Below are 21,908 nucleotides of genomic sequence, written 5' to 3' on the forward strand. Positions count from 1 at the left end.
CCTTATTATCATAGTGGAACATTCAATACTCCAGGAAAATAAGACAAAACATGAATTATTGTTACTATTTATTTAAATTACTGAAGAAGTTCATCATTACATTAATGAGTTAAAACATCTCTACATAAAACAGGGAAACTATAAAATATCCTCAATTATGAATCCCCTATTCTTTAGGGAAAAGAAAGGGAAAAATAATTAATCAAGGTAAGTCATTAACATATATTCTATTTCCCTTTCGGGTGAATGTGGATGTATGTGTGAGAGAGAGAGATTACATATTTGTAATTGGTAAACTATAAAAATTTTATTTTTATGTTTTGTATCATGTTTGTCCAATTAAAAGTACTACATTGACAAAGTCTTTGTACTTGTCATTTTTATCATCCTACCACAGTACTAATTGGGTTAGTATCCTGCAAGTTGATTTGGAATTCCTTCATTTGAGAGCATTTAAGTAGTTTCCTATATTGTTTGACTTGGTTTTCCTTGGGTGTTATTTTTTTGAAAATATTTCTGAAAGTAAAATTATATCAGTGAACATACAAATAAAATGATAGCCCCATTATATTTGTTAATTGTTTTTCAAGGGGAAATATAACCTATTTTAAAAGCTACCAATAAAGTTCAAATATTATTGCCCCACATTCACACCATTAGCACCTCACATAATTATATCATATTGTTGTTTGTGCTGGGCTGACAAGTGTACATAGTGCGTAAAGTTTGTTCAAATATGAATTTAATTGCTAGTAAGGTTGAATAATATTCCTTGTGATAATTCCCTCTGATTTTCTAAATATTTAAAGTCTACTTATTGAGATAATAGTGATATTTTGTATGCATTAATATTTACCATATTTATAAACATTAATTTTTTTCTGTCTACAAATGCAATCTATGTATATTTCAGAAAGTCAAGAAATACAGAAAAACACCAGGATAATGTAAAATCACCCATAATCTCAACATATTGTTCCATTTAAATAATGTGTATATAAAAAGTGAATTTCCTTTCTTTACCTCTCCACCCATCCCCATTCCCATCATTGTTAGGTAATCATAATTAAGCAATTGGTATCATGTTCTAAGATTTTTCTATGACTTTTGCTTATAAAAATGAAATCACACTAATCATTGTCTTATGGTTCTTTCTTTTTAACATACTATCATACATATCATACATATCATACAATACCTTTATTTTGTTTATTTTTTTTAATGTGGTGCCAGATCGAACCCAGTGCCTCATGCATGCTTGGCAAGCGCTCTACCACTAAGCCACAACCCGGCCCTCCCTTGCTCTCTTGATCTTCCATTGCAATGCCAAATCTCTCCAAATCCCTGCCTCAACTCATCACCCATTATCTCCATTTTAGAGGACTACTAAGGGCTGTCAAGAGAATCTTTCAAATATGGCTAAGTAGCTCCAACCTCACCTGGGTTATTTTAATTTTTTATCATTGCATTGTTCTCATCATCGAAAGGTCTATTGAAATCCTTTCCTACTCTATATTACCCTCTCACCCTGATCAAATAACTTGCTCTATAACTTACAGAGTAACTTTTTACTTCCTCTTCATCTCTCAATTGCCTTTCTTGACCTACCCTTCCTTTCTTTCATCCTGAGTTAGAAAAAGGACATTTTAGGTCTTGTCTAGGGATTATCCTACCATCTTCAATTTCACCCTCTGTACCATTTCCTCTTCCTTCTTATCCTAGAAACAAGTTTATGTATTCTTTTGATAGGCTCATGATATTCCATGAGCCTATCAAATATTAATAATAATATTAATAATTGATATTATATTATAATTAATATCAATAATTGATATTATTAATATCAATGGTTAATAATATTAATTATTAATATTATTAATATTTGATGGGCTCATATTAATAATGCTAATAATAACAAAAATAATATGTAAATAGCACTTAAAATGTTCTAGGAGGCCTATTCTAAGTACTGTGTATGTGTATAAATTGAATCTTTATAAAAGCCTTAAGATATAAGTATTAATTATAATTATCCTCATTTCATAGATGAGGAAACTGAAGCATAGAGAAATCAGGTGATCTGACTAAGGTTGAAAGCTATTAAATGCAGAGTTGAGATTAAAACCCAAACAGTTTGGGTCCACTATGCCCCATGTGTATAGAAGCTTATATAAAAGGACTATAACTCAGGGGAGTAATGTAAAGCAGAGTGGGTTTAGAAAACTGGATTTCTAGTAGAGAAAGGGTAGAGAAGCCTATAGAATACCCAAAACAATGGAAAGCAACTCTTTGAGCTTAATAGAAAAATCAGGATTTATAGATACCTGAGATCATTTGATATTTGTGTGATAAATAATTGAGAGTTTATAAAGACTTGTCTTACACAGCCACTTTGCAGAGCACCCCTATCCCTATGCAATTTCATATGAAGTTTGGAAGCTTCAACTTCAATTCATTGTGTCTACTTTCCTTAGCTTCTAATAGCTAAATCTATTGATATTAACAATATTACCACCACTTACAGAATAAATTGGATCCTATTTCCTCAACAAATCTTGACCAAGACAAATGAGCATCAGCAGCCACAGCCTACTATCCGAAACAGAATTAAGACATTTTTTCCATCCTTTACTGACAAATCAACCCTGGGATCAGGCATTCAGGGCTCCTATATTACCCTTAGTTCATTCTTTTCCATACCTAACACTGAATATGAATTTGATCCTTGAGTCATCAATTCAGCAGCCACACATCACCTTTTTTCTCCAAAACCTATGATCCTGAAAGGATGTTCCATGCAGGAGTGAGAATAAGATAAAACTGCATAATAAGCCATTTTTAGAAGTTGGCATTCAGAAACCATATTCTCTGGTTGGTAAGCAGTAGACTAATTTTTATATGTAAAAGACAATCTCACATTTTCCTAAAAAGTGTTACTATACTTCCAAAAGTAACTTTCAATGGAAGATTAATTAATACCAAACATTTAAGTAGCATACAAACTGAGCCTTAGGTACTATACTATAATATCACTTCTCAAAAGCAAGAATCACAGGTAAAACAACAGAGGTCATCTAGCTCAACTCTCTTTATTTGAAAGTATAAAAACCAAGTCTCTAAGAGACAAAATTATTCATTCAAGGTCACAGAGCAGGGTACTGATAAAATTGAAACAATGACTCAGGTCTCTAGTTTCCCAATCTAAAAAGTACCAGATGTCCATGAGGTATATTGAATTTTAAAGAATTTGAAAAAGATCATGTAGTACACAATATGAATCCATAAACTGTTATGAAATACTAAGCAATTAAAACATGAAAACAACCTCTGACAGTGTTTACTATAAAACACAAAATTATGAAATTAAAATTTATATAGGAGAGCCAAACATTTGCTCATGAATATCATTGGTCACAACAAATCTACCACCTTTTAATCTCATATATGTATATAATATATATAATATATATATTCAATAATTGTTCTTCTCTACTTATATATCATTCTTTTCCACTTAGATAACCACCACCCTTTTCTTTCCATGTAAAAAATAATCTAATGTGTTCACTGAAGAAGAAAAAAGCATTTTATGAAGGTACAAAGTATAAAAAATCACTCAAAAGTCCAGCAACCAGCTGGGCATAATGACACACACCCATAATCCCAGCAACTCAGGAGGCTGAAGCAGGAGGATCATGAGTTCAAGGCCAGGCTAAACAACATAGTGAGACCCTATCTCCAAAAATAAAAATAAAAAGGCCTGGAGATGTAGCTCAGTGGTAAAGCATTCCTGTGTTCAATCTCTAATACAAAAAAAAATCTAGCTACCAGAAATAACTAATATTAGTATCTGGTAAACTTAATTCATTCCAGCCATCTCTCTTTTTTTTTTTTTTTTTTTTTTTAATTTTTTATTGTTGGCTGTTCAAAACATTACATAGTTCTTGATACATCATATTTCACAATTTGATTCAAGTGGGTTATGAGCTCCCATTTTTACCCCATATACAGATTGCAGAATCACATCAGTTACACATCCATTGATTTACATATTGCCATACTAGTGTCTGTTGTATTCTGCTGCCTTTCCTATCCTCTACTATCCCCCCTCCCCTCCCCTCCCCTCCCCTCCCCTCCCCTCTTCTCTGCTCCCTCTACTGACATTCGTTTGTCCCCCTTATATTATTTTTCCCCTTCCCCTCACTACCTCTTGTATGTACTTTTGTATAACTCTGAGGGTCTCCTTCCATTTCCATGCATTTTCCCTTCTCTCTCCCTTTCCCTCCCACCTCTCATCCCTGTTTAATGTTAATCTTCTTCTCATGCTCTTCGACCCTACTCTGTTCTTAGTTACTCTCCTTATATCAAAGAAGACATTTGGCATTTGTTTTTTAGGGATTGGCTAGCTTCACTTAGCATAATCTGCTCTAATGCCATCCATTTCCCTGTAAATTCTATGATTTTGTCATTTTTTAATGCAGAGTAATACTCCATTGTGTATAAATGCCACATTTTTTTTATCCATTCATCCATTGAAGGGCATCTAGGTTGGTTCCACAGTCTAGCTATTGTGAATTGTGCTGCTATGAACATCGATGTAGCAGTGTCCCTGTAGCATGCTCTTTTTAGGTCTTTAGGGAATAGACCGAGAAGGGGAATAGCTGGGTCAAATGGTGGCTCCATTCCCAGCTTTCCAAGAAATCTCCATACTGCTTTCCAAATTGGCTGCACCAATTTGCAGTCCCACCAGCAATGTACAAGTGTACCCTTTTCCCCACATCCTCTCCAGCACTTGTTGTTGTTTGACTTCATAATGGCTGCCAATCTAACTGGAGTGAGATGGTATCTTAGGGTGGTTTTGATTTGCATTTCTCTGACTGCTAGAGATGGTGAGCATTTTTTCATGTACTTGTTGATTGATTGTATGTCCTCCTCTGAGAAGTGTCTGTTCAGGTCCTTGGCCCATTTGTTGATTGGGTTGTTTGTTCTCTTATTGTCTAATTTTTTGAGTTCTTTGTATACTCTGGATATTAGGGCTCTATCTGAAGTGTGAGGAGTAAAGATTTGTTCCCAGGATGTAGGCTCTCTATTTACCTCTCTTATTGTATCTTTTGCTGAGAAAAAACTTTTTAGTTTGAGTAAGTCCCATTTGTTGATTCTAGTTATTAACTTTTGTGCTATGGGTGTCCTATTGAGGAATTTGGAGCCCGACCCCACAGTATGTAGATCGTAGCCAACTTTTTCTTCTATCAGACGGCGTGTCTCTGATTTGATATCAAGCTCCTTGATCCATTTTGAATTCACTTTTGTGCATGGCGAGAGAAAGGGATTCAGTTTCATTTTGTTGCATATGGATTTCCAGTTTTCCCAGCACCATTTGTTGAAGATGCTATCCTTCCTCCATTGCATGCTTTTAGCCCCTTTATCAAATATAAGGTAGTTGTAGTTTTGTGGATTGGTTTCTGTGTCCTCTATTCTGTACCATTGGTCCACCCGCCTGTTTTGGTACCAGTACCATGCTGTTTTTGTTACTATTGCTCTGTAGTATAGTTTGAAGTCTGGTATCGCTATACCGCCTGATTCACACTTCCTGCTTAGCATTGTTTTTGCTATTCTGGGTCTTTTGTTTTTCCATATGAATTTCATGATTGCTTTCTCTATTTCTACAAGAAATGCCGTTGGGATTTTGATTGGCATTGCATTAAACCTATAGAGAACTTTTGGTAATATCGCCATTTTGATGATGTTAGTTCTGCCTATCCATGAACAGGGTATATTTTTCCATCTTCTAAGATCTTCTTCTATTTCTCTCTTTAGGGTTCTGTAGTTTTCATTGTATAAGTCTTTCACCTCTTTTGTTAGGTTTATTCCCAAGTATTTTATTTTTTTTGAAGATATTGTGAATGGAGTGGTTGTCCTCATTTCCATTTCAGAGGATTTGTCGCTGATATACAGGAATGCCTTTGATTTATGCGTGTTGATTTTATATCCTGCCACTTTGCTGAATTCATTTATTAGCTCTAATAGTTTCTTTGTAGACCCTTTTGGGTCTGCTAGGTATAGAATCATGTCATCCGCAAATAGTGATAATTTAAGTTCTTCTTTTCCTATTTTGATGCCTTTAATTTCTTTCGTCTGTCTAATTGCTCTGGCCAGTGTTTCGAGAACTATGTTGAACAGAAGTGGTGAGAGAGGGCATCCCTGTCTTGTTCCAGATTTTAGAGGGAATGCCTTCAATTTTTCTCCATTCAGAATGATGCTAGCCTGAGGCTTAGCATAGATTGCTTTTACAATATTGAGGAATGTTCCTGTTATCCCTAGTTTTTCTAGAGTTTTGAACATAAAGGGATGCTGTACTTTGTCGAATGCTTTTTCCGCATCTATCGAGATGATCATATGATTCTTATTTTTAAGTCTATTGATGTGGTGAATAACATTTATTGATTTCCTTATATTGAACCAGCCTTGCATCCCAGGGATGAATCCTACTTGATCATGGTGCACAATTTTTTTGATAAGTTTTTGTATCCGAGTGGCCAGAATTTTATTGAGGATTTTTGCATCTAGGTTCATTAGAGATATTGGTCTGTAGTTTTCTTTCTTTGAAGTGTCTTTGTCTGGTTTAGGTATCAGGGTGATGTTGGCCTCGTAGAATGAATTTGGAAGTTCTCCCTCTTTTTCTATTTCCCGAAGTAGCTTGAAAAGTATTGGTATTAGTTCCTCTTTAAAGGTTTTGTAAAACTCTGCTGTATACCCATCCGGTCCTGGGCTTTTCTTAGTTGGTAGTCTTTTTATGGTTTCTTCTATTTCCTCAATTGATATTGGTCTGTTTAGGTTGTCTATATCCTCCTGACTCAATCTGGGCAGATCATATGACTTAAGAAATTTATCTATGCCTTCACTATCTTCTAATTTATTGGAGTATAAGGATTCAAAATAATTTTTGATTATCTTCTGTATTTCTGAAGTGTCTGTTGTGATATTGCCTTTTTCATCCCGTATGCTAGTAATTTGAGTTCTCTCTCTTCTTCTCTTCGCTAGCATGGCTAAGGGTCTGTCGATTTTGTTTATTTTTTCAAAGAACCAACTTTTAGTTTTGTCAATTTTTTCAATTGTTTCTTTTGTTTCGATTTCATTAATTTCAGCTCTGATTTTCATTATTTCTTGCCTTCTACTTCTTTTGCTGTTGTTTTGCTCTTCTTTTTCTAGGGTTTTGAGATGAAGTATGAGATCATTTATTTGTTGGTTTTTTCTTTTTTTAAGGAATGAACTCCAAGCAATGAATTTTCCTCTTAGAACTGCTTTCAATGTGTCCCATAGATTCCGATATGTTGTGTCTGTGTTTTCATTAATCTCTAAGAATTTTTTAATTTCTTCCTTGATGTCTTCTATAACCCATTGATCATTCAGTAACCTATTGTTCATTCTCCAAGTGATGTATTCTTTTCCCTTCCTTCTTTTATCATTGATTTTCAGTTCCATTCCATTATGATCAGATAGGATGCATGGTATTATCTCTACTCCTTTATATTGTCTAAGAGTTTCCCTGTGACATAATATATGATCTATTTTTGAGAAGGATCCATGTGCTGCTGAGAAAAAAGTGTAACTGCTTGATGTTGGGTGGTATATTCTATATATGTCAATTAAGTCTAGGTTATTAATTGTGTTATTGAGTTCTATAGTTTCCTTATTCAACTTTTGTTTGGAAGATCTGTCCAGTGGTGATAGAGGTGTGTTGAAGTCTCCCATGATTATTGTATGGTGGTCTATTAGACTCTTGAACTTGAGAAGAGTTTGTTTGATGAACATAGCTGCACCATTGTTTGGGGCATATATATTTATGATTGTTATGTCTTGTTGGTGTATGGTTCCCTTAAGCAGTATGTAGTGTCCCTCTTTATCCCTTTTGATTAACTTTGGCTTGAAATCTATTTTATTTGATATGAGTATGGATACTCCTGCTTGTTTCCGAAGTCCATATGAGTGATATGATTTTTCCCAACCTTTCACCTTCAGCCTATGTATGTCTTTTCCTATCAAATGCGTCTCCTGTAGGCAGCATATTGTTGGGTCTTGTTTTGTGATCCATTCTACTAGCCTGTGTCTCTTGATTGGTGAGTTTAAGCCATTAACATTTAGGGTTATTATTGAGATATGGGTTGTTCTTCCAGCCATATTTGTTTATTTATGTTACTAAACATGGTTTGTTTTCCTCTTTGATTATTTTCCCCCCTTTAGTGTCCTACCTCCCACTGTTGGTTTTCATTGTTATTTTCCATTTCCTCTTCCTGTAATGTTTTGCCAAGGATGTTTTGAAGAGATGGTTTTCTAGCTGCAAATTCTTTTAACTTTTGTTTATCGTGGAAGGTTTTAATTTCATCTTCCATCCTGAAGCTTAATTTCGCTGGAAACACAATTCTTGGTTGGAACCCATTTTCTTTCAGTGTTTGAAATATGTTATTCCAGGATCTTCTAGCTTTCAGAGTCTGTGTTGAAAGATCAGCTGTTATCCTGATTGGCTTACCCCTAAATGTGATCTGCTTCCTTTCTCTTGTAGCTTTTAAAATTCTCTCCTTATTCTGTATGTTGGGCATCTTCATTATAATGTGTCTAGGTGTGGGTCTCTTATGATTTTGCACATTCGGCGTCCTGTAGGCTTCTAGGATTTGGGGTTCTGTCTCATTCTTCAAGTCTGGGAAGTTTTCTCGTATTATTTCATTGAATAGATTGCTCATTCCTTTGGTTTGAAACTCTGTCCCTTCCTGTATCCCAATGACTCTTAAATTTGGTCTCTTGATGTTATCCCATATTTCTTGGATGTTCTGCTCATGGTTTCTTAACAGTCTTGCTGAGCTGTCTATGTTCTTTTCAAGTTGAAATACTTTATCTTCATTGTCTGATGTTCTGTCTTCTAAGTGTTCTACTCTGCTGGTAGTATTCTCAATTGAGTTTTTAAGTTGGCTTATTGCTTCCTGCATTTCTAGGATTTCTGTTTGTTTGTTTTTTATAACCTCTATTTCCCTGTATAGTTGATCTTTTGCTTCTTGGATTTGTTTATGTAATTCATTGTTGAAGTGATCTTTCATTGTCTGATTTTGCTGTCTGATGTCTTCCTTGAGACTCCAGATCATCTGAAGCATGTATATCCTGAATTCTTTATCTGACATTCCATCTGCTGCAGCTGTTACCTCTTCTAACGTTGAGTTGACCTGCAATGCTTGTGGTCCTTTCTTTCCTTGTCTCTTCATACTGTTCGCGTTCCTTTCTACTTGGTGAAACTGTTGTGCTATTGAATTTTCCCCTTATATATTTATATTGGTCTTGTATAGTTGCAAAGTCTCCCTCGCAGGCGCGGGCGGCGGCTCTGTCCCTCTGCGGGCCGCTAGGCTTGTTCTGTCGGTGGTCACAGTTCTGTCTACTCTGCAGGCGCAGGCAGCGGCACTGCCCCTCTGCAGGCCTCTGGGGCTGTACTGCCAATGCGTCGCAGGTGCGCCTACCTTGCAGGCGCGGGGGGGGGGGAGCGGCTCTACCCTTCCTCAGGCCACTGGGCCTGTTCTGTCTCTTGGTTGCAGGTCTGGCCTGCTCTGATGGTGGTCACAGTTCCGTCTACCTTGCAGGCGCTGGGGGGAGGGGGCGGCTCTGCCTCTCAGCAGGTCGCTGCTCCTCTTCTGCCGGTGGGTTGCAGGCCCGCCTACCTTGCAGGAGTGATTGGAAGCTCTGTCCCGCCGCGGGCCACTGGGCCTTTTCTGTCGGTGGTCACAGTTCCCCTACCTGGCAGACGCGGGGGGTGTGAGGCGGCTCTGCCCCTCAGCAGGCCGCTGGGCCTGCTCCATGCATGGTCACAGTTCCCTCTACTTTGCCGGCGCAGGGGGAGGGGGCGGCTCAGCCTCTCAGCAGGCCGCTGCTCCTCTTCTGCCGGTGGGTCGCAGGCCCGCCTACCTTGCAGGAGTGATTGGAAGCTCTGTCGCGCCGCGGGCCACTGGGCCTTTTCTGTCGGTGGTCACCGTTCCACCTACCTGGGAGGCGCGGGGGGTGGGGGGCGGCTCTGCCCCTCAGCAGGCCGCTGGGCCTGCTCTGTGCGTGGTCACAGTTCCCTCTACCTTGCCGGCGCAGGGGGAGGGGGCGGCTCAGCCTCTCAGCAGGCCGCTGCTCCTCTTCTGCCGGTGGGTCGCAGGCCCACCTACCTTGCAGGAGTGATTGGAAGCTCTGTCCCACCGCGGGCCACTGGGCCTTTTCTCTCGGTGGTCACCGTTCCACCTACCTGGGAGGCGCGGGGGGTGGGGGGCGGCTCTGCCCCTCAGCAGGCCGCTGGGCCTGCTCTGTGCGTGGTCACAGTTCCCTCTACCTTGCCGGCGCAGAGGGAGGGGGCGGCTCAGCCTCTCAGCAGGCCGCTGCTCCTCTTCTGCCGGTGGGTCGCAGGCCCGCCTACCTTGCAGGAGTGATTGGAAGCTCTGTCCCGCCGCGGGCCCCTGGGCCTTTTCTGTCCGTGGTCACAGTTCCACCTACCTGGGAGGCGCGGGTGGTGGGGGGCAGCTCTGCCCCTCAGCAGGCCGCTGGGCCTGCTCTGTGCGTGGTCACAGTTCCCTCTACTTTGCCGGCGCAGGGGGAGGGGGCGGCTCAGCCTCTCAGCAGGACGCTGCTCCTATTCTGCCGGTGGGTCGTAGGCCCGCCTACCTTGCAGGAGTGATTGGAAGCTCTGTCCCACCGCGGGCCACTGGGCCTTTTCTGTTGTTGGTCACCTGGCAGGCGTGGGGGGTGGGGGGTGGCTCTGCCCCTCAGCAGGCCGCTGGGCCTGCTCTGTGCGTGGTCACAGTTCCCTCTACCTTGCCGGTGCAGGGGGAGGGGGCAGCTCTGCCTCTCAGCAGGTCGCTGCTCCTCTTCTGCCAGTGGGTCGCAGGCCCGCCTACCTTGCAGGAGTGATTGGAAGCTCTGTCCCACCGCGGGCCACTGGGCCTTTTCTGTCCGTGGTCACAGTTCCACCTACCTGGCAGGCGCGGGGGGTGGGGGTCGGTTCTGCCCCTCAGCAGGCCACTGGGCCTGCTCTGTGCGTGGTCACAGTTCCCTCTACCTTGCCGGTGCAGGGGGCCCAGCCATCTCTCTTAAGCATATAAATCTTAATACACAAATGGTTTTACAAAAGTGGGCTCATATACTATATTTAACAAATATAACAAATTAATTTCACCTGAATTTAACAGAATTAAAACAAATATAAAATTAAAGAAATTCTCAACTTAAATTTTCCCCCATAAGAGTTTAATTCTAAAAAAATCCTCCTAAAATTAAAGATAATTATGGAAAACATTGAAGAGGCTGGTGTAATTTTTTTCTAGCTTCATGTTTTAATTAGAGACTATATGGAAGTTCAGTATAAAAGATGAAACTAGAAAACTTGAGTTCCTTTACTTCTATTTATATTACTTCTACATAACAGACAATGAACAACCAAATCCCACTATTTATGAAATTCCTTTAAGTGTTGCCAAACTTCATATTACACAGGAATAATATATAATGGTTCTTAAAGGACTCACATTTTGAAACAAAAACTAAATAATGGTAGAGACACAGTAAAAAAGAACAGATACATGTTCAAGGCTAGTAATAAATGGTCAGTGCCTTAGTCCTTTGGACTTCTATTACATAATACCAACAGTTTGATGGCTTATGAACAGCGAAAATTTATTTCTTACAGTTCTAGAAACTGGGAAGTCTAAGATCAAGGTGCCAAGAGATTTGGTATCTGGTGAGGAACTGTTATCTGGTCTGTTTAAAATGTTTAATTCATTTAAATATTCTGCATAAAATCACAGCTATAAAATTATAGTTTAATTTAGAACTATTTCTTTTTGTCAATATTTAACAAAAAGAATTAAATACTTATCATACATCTTCAAAAAAACAAACTTTCATCATCATCTTTAAATTGTGAGTAAGAAAAACATGCAGTATTATCAAAATGATTTTGAATGTATTAAAATTAATTATTAATATAGTATTAGTTATGAACAAAATGGGACTGTTTAAGCTGTAAGTTCAATATATAAGAATGGTTTTATGAAGAACAATCAAATTTTTTCATAAAATATTTGTATCACTAATTGGACAGAATATCTGGATTATGGACCATTATTGAGGAAGTATTTGACAGTTTTATAATGTTATATAAACTGCTTAAGTATAATACCATTTTAAGTCCTACAAATCATATATTTACCTTTTACTTAAATTCTTACTGACAAATTAACGTCTGATTTAGCACATAAGAATGGTCATAAAACAGTCAAAGGACACCAATTTAAAAAAGAAAACAACAAACAAAACAAAAATAGAAAAAATACAGTTCTAAGGAAACTGAAACACTTTTTAGTACAAACACTGGTTACAATTAAACTTTAAATAAAAAAGACTTACCACATTTTCCTTGATCTTTCTCAGCTTTTCATCTATCTCTCTCAGTCGATTTTGCTGATCCCGTTCCTCTTTGTTTTTCTGCAGGACTCTTTCTCCTGGAGTTATTTCTGTATTTTTTTCATCATGAAGGTCATGTTCCTATTTTAAAAAATATAAAATAATTCACAGGTTGGTAATGCACAGCTGTCACAGACCCCTCCTCCTAAGCAACTGAGCCTTAAGGGTCAGTTGTGCTTTTTATTTGTACAAGGGGTTGAACCCAGAGGTGCTTAACCATTGAGCTAGATCTCCGGCCCTTTTTATATTTTATTTAGAAACAAGGTCTTACTAAGTTGCTTAGGGCCTCACTAAGTTGCTGAGGCTGGCTTTGAACTCTAGATTCTCCTGTTTCATCCTCCCCAGCCACTGTGATTTCAAGTGTCTGCCCCTGTACCCAGCCAGTTGTGCTTTTTTACAAAATTCCTTCCCTTCAAAACCACACCTATTAATTCTTTAAAATATTCCTGTTTGAAAGAGTAACAGTCCAACCACACATAAAACAAGTAGGAAAATAAACTCAACTTCTGCAATTACCTGAAAAGCAGAAAGATACAATGCAAAGAGCCATGGCCAGGTTGGGACCTGGATTCTGGTGCCTTCTAATAATTATCAGCTTGAGATCTTGGACAAACTTCAAATTCATCATAAGTAAATAATAAATTTTAAACCTGGCCATCTGTATTATTACAGCCAGGTATATAGTAAATGGAAGAAAACAGGGCTTGGTAACTTCAGAAGTTTGAATCTTGACTATTTTGTTCCTGATCTCACAGAAATGAATTAACTTTTCTAAACCTCAGTTTCATCAACTTAAATTACAATAATAATGAGATCTAGTCTAAAATTCATCACATAATAGACATGAAACAAATTTAAGTGTGATAAATGTGAGCTATGTCCTTTGAAAAGAATAAGCATTATATAATGAAAGTACTTCACTGATACCAGTAAATATTGATATTGACAGAATTACATTTGCCGAAAGTTGATGCTTTTTCTAAGTGATAAAAATGGGTATTGGGGGCAGTAAGTTGATTCTATATCTAAAACTAAATTTCCTCTCTTCTCTCCCATAGAACTTCTATTCTGTGTTGCCACAAAGAAAATTAGTATAAATGACAGTTTTGAAGTTACTCAAGCCAGAATCCTACTGCTCCCCCATTCCTTACACACAGTTGGTCATCAAGAATGCTCACTATTCTAATTTCTAGCATCTCTATAACAAAGGCACTTCATTTTTTTTCTCACTGCCTTAGCTCAGACCTCATCATTCATTGGTAATTTTCAAACTCTAGCATGCTTCAAAATCATCCGCAGAGCCTTGAAAATGTGCAAAAGCCCAGCCACCATGCGAGAGATTCTGATTCAAAAGGTAAAAGTGAAGTACTAATGACCTAAAGTACAACTACTTAAAATTTGAGAATCAATGACTTAACGTGACTGCTTGAGCCTCTTAACTGGTCTCAGTGCTACCAGTTGCCCCATTTACTTCATCCTTTGCAGAAAAGCCATGGAACAAGGCATAAAGTGTTCAAAGTCTGGGCCCTGCCTATAAGATTCTTCAGTTTTAGCTCCCACTGTTTGGATCTCAGACTCAAAATTCCAGGCATATTCACTACTTGTAGTTCTCTGCCACTCCATGCCTCCATCTTCCAACTCCTTGTGGAGACTCCTACCTATTTTGAGCCTAGCTCCAGAATATTTACACTATAAAGTATTACCTGGCATATCCAGATACGACAAATTATTCTCTTAGACATGCCCCATGTTCCTTTATTGCACATACCACATTGTCATTGCCTAGACAGTGACATGATGACATGACTGACCCTACTCTTCAGGTACTCATTGAGGTACTCTGTACCTCAATGCAAACATTCTGAAGCTATGTAAGTTCTTGCCAATAAAGTGTAATTTTGGTTCTCAGAACATTGATCACAACTAATATTTGATTATGAATGTCAATGAAATTCAACTGAATAAAATCCTAATGAGCAAACTATTAAAATAATATACCGATTTTAAGAATTACATTTTGTTTCAGGTCTCACTTCTGAGCTCTAAATCTGTATAAGCATCCAGAGACTGAATTATTATCAAGAATATTTTGGAGAAAAGGTAGCCTTTTTAACAAATGGTGCTGGGAAAACTGGAAATCTATATGTACCCCTATCTCTTACCCTGCACAACAGTCAACTCAAAGTAGACAATACCTAGGAATTAGACTAAAAACTTTGCAATTGCTAGGGGAAAAAAATGTAGGCTCAACACTCCAATATGCCAGCCCAAGAAACAACTTCCTTAATAAGATTCCTAAAGCACAAGAAATAAAACCAAAAATCAATAAGAGGGATGGCATTAAATTAAAAGGCTTCTGCACAGCAAAGGAGAGGATTAAGTTGTAATATTTGAAGAAAATCATGTAATGAAAGCAGAGGCCAAGAGGAAGCAAGAAAATGTAGTCACGGATGCTGGGAAATGATTTTATGGAGAATTCAGCAAAAGCTCTCCCTGATAAGCACAGAATATCTAAAGGAGCCAGAAGAAGAGAATTATCCCTGAGGAAAATTGATATTTGTTGACTTGACTAATTGATTGCCAAAAGATTCTGAGTTCATCCTTAGAAAAATATCCGTGGTGTTGACTGAGCCAACAGGGGTCTTTGAAGTTAAATAAACTCATTTTCAAAAGTCAAATACAGAGGAAATTACTCATAGCTTCCTAAGTTATCTGATATGCAAATAAAGCATATATTAAGGATCACAAACCTGCCTGGATAAAGCCAGCCTGTTCTGCATTTTCAGACTAGCAGCATTCTACTATCTCCTCTGATTTGATGGGTCATTTGCCTGGCCATACCAAAGTAGGGAGGAAATCTTTCAAGATTGTTTTTATCATTTTGGGAAACAGTTATAAAGTTAAAGACACCTTGACTGCATCAGAGTCTTAACAAAAAAAAAAATGTAAACTTCAAAAAAAATCTGTAAAATATAGGTGCAAGAGCCATTCCAAGATTTAACTGAGAATGTTTGACAGGTTGGCAACAAAGACCTCTAAAGTAACTTCCTGTTCATTCCTCAATTCAAAACTCATACTCCTGTGGCATGCTTCTGTAGCTTGGGAGAATGAGTTTGGTCAGTAAGAGTTCTGTACTTGTGACCAGCACATTGAAAAATTCCTATAATCACTGTATTAAGTAAATATGCAGTTAAATGGACTCTGTGGCCATTATTAGAACTGTGCAAATCCTTGGAGTCAGCAAAATAATGTTTTTCGGGATTACATGTCAAACAATTGTCTATATTTACTCTATTTGAGCTAATGTTGAGACAGGAAGAGACCAAAAAAAGTTAATTGTTGCTTCCAACAATAGCACCTTGGCAAGAAAAGAGATAAATACGACTCCAATTTTCTTCAATCAAATGTGTATTAACTTCTTGTTGGTCTCACCAAATTGTGTAAAATGGTATTAGTATACTAAGAACAAGAAAATAAATCAAATTAAGGAGAACTTTTATATTCAATTATATTCATTGGTTTAAGAAATTCCTTTTATCAATGAGACCCATTTCTGAAGACTATCCTCCAACTAGGGAAAAAAAAAAAAACTAACCATGAGCTGGAATCCTAGATTTAGTAAGGCTGATTATCTAAGAGATGAATAAACTACACTTCTTGATAAGAGCCAAATGGAATAGAATTTATCATTGAATCCAGTTGCTAAAGATTTAAGAAACTGAATGCTTACATAACTCCTGTATCTTATATTTTTCTGGAGAAAGGTAAAATCTAATTTATCTACAAATAATAAAAACTAAATCATGAACATCACTCAAGTCTATGGTGGGATTTACAAGACATAGAAAGAACTGATTTGTTGGAGAGTTAAGAAATGGATACAGAAAGGTATGCACAGTTAACCACAGATCTTAAGGAAAAAACGCTTCAATTAGTTCTCTTTTGCTAAGATGAAATAAAAATAAAAAGCAGGATGTAAAAACTACAACCACATGATATTATTAGCATTACAGCAATAACAGTAATATACCATTCTTTCCTTTGAATGTGGTCATGTGCTTTGTTTTCAACAAAGGAAATAAGATATGTAACAGCCAAATGCAGCTTTTAAAATACTGCCATAAAAGTTAAGGACCAGGCAGGACCATCTATATGAAAACATCATAATAAGAAAGTTCATAAGGAAAAGGAGACTTTTTATCTGCTTCTTTCACAATAACCAACACTTCCTTAATCTCTGAGCCATATTTCTAGAGTCCCTCAAGTTATTCTGACTTAGCTATGTTCATCATCTTAGGTTTCGTGTCCACCAATTTATCAACACATAGTTACCATAGACAGAAAGTCTGTGGGTTTCAACTTGTTAAGTAAACTGTTTTCTTGACAACTCAGTATCAAATGATGAATACTGCTGCAAAGTAAAGAATCTGAGCCGGTGCAATAGCAAATGCCTATAATCCCACAGACTTGGGAGGCTGAGGCAAGAGGATCACAAGTTAGAGGTCAGCCTCAGTAACTTAGTGAGACCCTGTCTCAAAATAAAAACAAAAAGAGCTGGTGATATATCTCAATGGTAGAGGGCTAGTAATCAGAGAAAAAAAAAAGTAGAGAATCTGTGCCCCATAAAAAGCCATAGTTCCTGCTCAATTGAATCTAGTACAGTAGTTGCCAACTAAGGATTCACATCTAATGTTGCTATATTTTCTTCTTTTTCAAGAGAAACTAGAAATTTAGATTTTTATGTGAATTTGCCTAATTTTTAAATGTAGACTAAAAATGTTTGTGAACACTTTGTGGGTTTTAGCCTCCTATGGGCCACTAATCTTCATCCTCTTAGTGTATGAAGGCAATCTTCTGTGTCTCTGACGTCTTCTCCTTCCTGCTCTAGGTCCTCTTCCTAGCCCAGTCCCTCTCTTACAAAAACAGACTTTCTTGATATTCATTATGGATGTTCTCACTCCTCTGAACCACCAAACCACTTTACTTGCAATCTTCTACACCACTTACCTACATTGTCTTATACCACAGTATCCTATGTGTATTTAATATCTCCCATAAGGAAACAAGTTCTTTATATCACTTATTATAACAATATTAATTTAATCAATTGAATTCTGTCTCAAATATTGTGCTATTTTATATATATGCATATATAAATTACATATATAACACATGTATATTAATCCAGTTACTCTTCACAAGAACCCTCTTATCATCATTTTATAAATGAGGAAACTAAGGTTTAAAGACATTCTAATTAATGCCCAAGTTCACAGAACTAGTAAATGGTAGAGTCAAACCTTCAAGTAAGGCTTTTGTAGTCCAAAGTACTATATTTTCCTGACTTATGTTTAAGCTCCCTACATTTTCTTGCATTCAACAAGCACTTGATTACTATTTGATGAATTGTTTAAAAACAGAAATCTATATTCCACTTAAAATAAATGCTGAAAGAGCATGAAGAAAAAATAGTGATGAGTAAATGGTTTTCAGAAGGGTTAAAAAATAAAAATGAGGGCTAGAGTGTTTGCTTACCATGTTTGAGGCACTGGGTTTGATTCTCAGCACCACATATAAATAAATAAATAAAGGTCCATCAACAACTAATAAAAAAATTAAAAATAAATAAATAAAAATGAGGTGGATATACAGTATGAATATTTGGGTTCCGCAATAAATTGGAGCCCATTCATCAACTAGATAGATACACAGGGCTTATCCAAGGTAGTTTCAGTATATTTATTCCAAAAGTATTCCAACACAAAAATAATATCCATAAGATAATTTCCCTTGTTAGCATTTCTGCCTTAAAAATTCAATGTGTAATTTGGTTTTAGTTAGAAATGAGGAAATGCCAAGAGGAAATTGAACTAAAGCTCAAAAGATTTTCTTTTTTTCATACAAGAAGCATCAATTACTACTCTTCAACAACTATAATGTTACATTTCTATTTCTTCATCCAATGGGAATCCCAAAATACAATTTTCTCTTTGTAAATACATGTGGCGTCACATAAAAATACATAATCTCAGTATGTAACAACAAAATCAGTTTACTGATTTTCCCTTTCATTATTTTTTAAATATTTTATCTGAACCATAAATGTGGACTCTGAAAATGTGATATAGATAATAATGATGGAATCTGACAATATTCATGCTTTATTTAAAGTTCTAATGGCTGAACAAATCTCTAAATCTCAGTCTCTCTTTCAAGAATAATATTTGACAGCCATGAAACAGACATTTTCTATCTTTAAGACCATTTTTTAACTTTGAAATCTCAGCTATCCTTGAAATCTAACAACAACTGCCACAGTCTGGCTGGGCACAAATGCCGCAGTCTGGCTGGGCACACAATCACGAGCCACCACACAGCTTGTAGATTCAAACAGCAACTCTTTATTCCCAAACTCACACCAGCCGTCTACAATCACGTTCTGGGGAAATCCACGTTCTCTGCCCAAATCCACTCCCACTGGGCTTCTGTCTCCCAAAAAATACTGTGTGAATCCCGTGAGAACTCAAGGGGAACTCAGGCAGCAGGATACGCCCTATTCCCAGCAGGAATAATCTTAAACCTGGAACGCCCTAAACCCGATTATCCTAAACCGGGAAGGTGACCTTGCTCAAGGACCAGGGCGGATTAGGGTGTTCCACACAGCTTGTAGATTCAAACAGCAACTCAAAAAGTTAAACAACAACAAAAAAATAACCCAATCAACAAATGGGCAAGGTCACATACATGCAATGTCACTGCAAAATGTCCTATTTCCACGAGTCCTTCCACTAAGCAACATGGGGTAAGCTGTGTGGTGGCTCGTGATTGTGTGCCCAGCCAGACTGCAGCATTTGTGCCCAGCCAGACTGCGGCAAACAACAACAAATCAGCTGAAACATGAAAAGAACAAAGAGTATCTCTTAACAATTTTATCACCCTATCTTGACTTTCTCCTTTTGAAAAATGGAATCTAGTAACATAAATAAACTAGCATAACTCATGGGCCAAGGACCTGAAGTAAAAGTTTTGTGGTATATTTGGGATAAAGATTCCAATTCTCTCTGTTTTCCATGAACTCTTAACCCAATCCAGATACTAGTGGTGGGAACATACCACCATTCCTGCTGTCTCAAGGTCATAAGCCATGGGGCCTGACCCTTAAAAACACAACCTAAGAAAGCAGAGATGGCTCTACAAAGGTTCTACTAGCCAACAGACTGTTTCTTTGGAATATCATGACTCTGTTACTTTCTCCTAAGGTAGTTTCAACTGGGAGAAAGGACACACCATAAATCAGATTTATTACCTACAGGTTGCTGATATTTCAATCTGTGATTGTACAAAACATGATTTGGTGAAACCTATACAAAGCTGGTAGAGGGACAGTGGGTAACAAAAGATGGGACATTTTTCCACTTCAGACTACCACCCAATCCCAAACTACATGAAGTAGTGAAATAGAGGAGGAGAGGGAAAAAATTATTTTCCAAAGCATTGCTACTCTCTGTATTCTACACCTTCTACCAGTTTTGTAAAGAATATTTGAGGTAATTATGCAGAGAAGAAACACATTCATCTCAAAAGTATCATCGGAGGGAGATTCAAAGTGGTGGATTAGAAGAAGGTTGAATTTCTAGTTGCCCCATGTTTAGGAATCAAGCAGCAAGAGTACTGCTTCTCAGTGAGGCGGATGAAAGAGGGAATTTCACTAAAATACTGGTCAGTCAGATTATCTTAGAGGCTCAGAAATTTGGATACACTGAACAAAGAAGAACAAGTACACTGGAACCCACTGGTGTGGCTTCGCTGGTTCACTACAAAGGGAAGGGATAACAAAGAGAAACACAGTGGAGAAATTTGGTGTGAAAAAAAAAAAGAGATCAGAAAAGCATCCTGAACTTAGCTATACTATGAGCTGGTCTGAAAAGTTCTCTGTTTCTCAACCAGCCTCAGAGAGCTGAGGCAGCAGCCCTCTTAGGTGGCCATGCTGCAACTCACTGCTATGGAACCCAAGAGATAACAGCGAACACTGCCAGACTAACCTAGCAAGTGTCTACTATGTAGTCTAGGGTGTACCCAGCAGAATATGAGTGAAACCAGCACAGAGAAGATTATACCCAAAGGGATTCATGTCAAAAAAGCGAAGGGGAGCCCAACTCACTTTTCCTTTGAGTCTGGCAGCTCACTTGACCAGCTGAAATGGGTTGGAAATCTGAACAGGCAATTGTGAATACACTCAGGGACTAAACCTAGAAAGTCTATATTCATGGGCAACAGAGTCTGTGAAGGATTGGCTCCCCTGCCCCACAAGAAGCACTATTTGGAGGCTTCTGAGATCCAGACTCTTGACAGAGATCAGCAACTGATAGGTCATAGGAGTGTGTTGATCTCTCCAAAGCAGATATCACCCAACAAAGTCCCTAAGGCCTGATTAGACCTAAGTCCCAGCCACTGGAACTCATCCTGTATAACTATGCAGCAGCCTCCTCCTGGAAGTACATCAAGCTAGTGTGTGTAGACAATATTTCAACTAACAGTATGTCCCATTCCATCCTAACATATACTGGTGAGAAGGGAACCTGAGAAATAGTTCAACCAGCATCAGTCTTAGGCCATTTCAAATAGCAGCTCTCTGAACAATACAAAAAGAGGAAGGGGTTATAACCCCAGCCCTTCCATGCTCCTCCCCCTTCTCTAATAGTCCAAGAAGAAATGGAAAGAAAAGCAGTTGGGCATAGGCAGTGACCATCCATTCATTTTATTTTGACTACCTCAGTAGAGACAATTCCTACATTTTTCATTAAGAATCTTTTGCTCTGTGTGTGTGTGTGAGTGTGTGTGTGTGTGTGTGTTCTTGCTTTGTTGATTGGTTTGTGGACATATACAAACACATATTTATTTATTTCATATATATATATATATATATATATATATATATATATATATATATATATACACACACACACACACACACATATTTATTTCTTTTTTCTCATTTTTGGGGGGAGGTACTAGGAGTTGAACCCAGGGTGCTTAACCACATCCCCAGCCCTTTTGTTATTTTTTATTTTAAGACACAGTCTCAGTAAGTTTCTTAGCTCTCTAAGTTGCTGAGGCTGGTTTTGAATTTGCAATCCTCCTGCCTCAGCCTCTAGAGTCACTGGGATTATAGGAATGTATCACAATGCCTGACTCTTTTTTCTCATTTTTAGCAATTTTTTTAATGTAGTTATCTTTTCTTGCCTTGTCTTTGGGGGTTAGGGTTTGGGGTTTGCATAATTTGATTTTCTTTTATTTTGTTTCATTTGTTTCTTTCTCTACCCCTATTTCCTCCTCCTGCCAACAGTCAAAATTATCATTATCCCCTTTTTTCTCCCTTTATTTCTATTTTTTCTCCTCCTTCCTTAACCATTGCCTGCTATGTCTCTTTTGCA

At 37.8% G+C, this 21,908-nt stretch overlaps 1 protein-coding gene across 7 annotated transcripts in view; it reads right to left on the bottom strand.

Annotated features, from left to right (window-relative positions):
- Positions 1-21,908, bottom strand: part of Fsip1 (fibrous sheath interacting protein 1) — a 202,877-nt gene that overhangs the window by 112,903 nt on the left and 68,066 nt on the right. For all 7 annotated transcript variants that reach the window (XM_046461048.1, XM_058584676.1, XM_058584678.1 and 4 more), the window contains one exon: positions 12,418-12,555. In XM_046461048.1, the coding sequence (XP_046317004.1) occupies positions 12,418-12,555 (138 nt within the window). The remainder of the gene's footprint in view (positions 1-12,417; positions 12,556-21,908) is intronic.

This window comes from Marmota monax, unplaced genomic scaffold (genome assembly GCF_021218885.2).
Source record: "Marmota monax isolate L192 unplaced genomic scaffold, Marmota_monax_Labrador192_F-V1.1 WCK01_AAM20220418_F8-fsc00001, whole genome shotgun sequence".
Classification (NCBI taxonomy): domain Eukaryota; kingdom Metazoa; phylum Chordata; class Mammalia; order Rodentia; family Sciuridae; genus Marmota; species Marmota monax.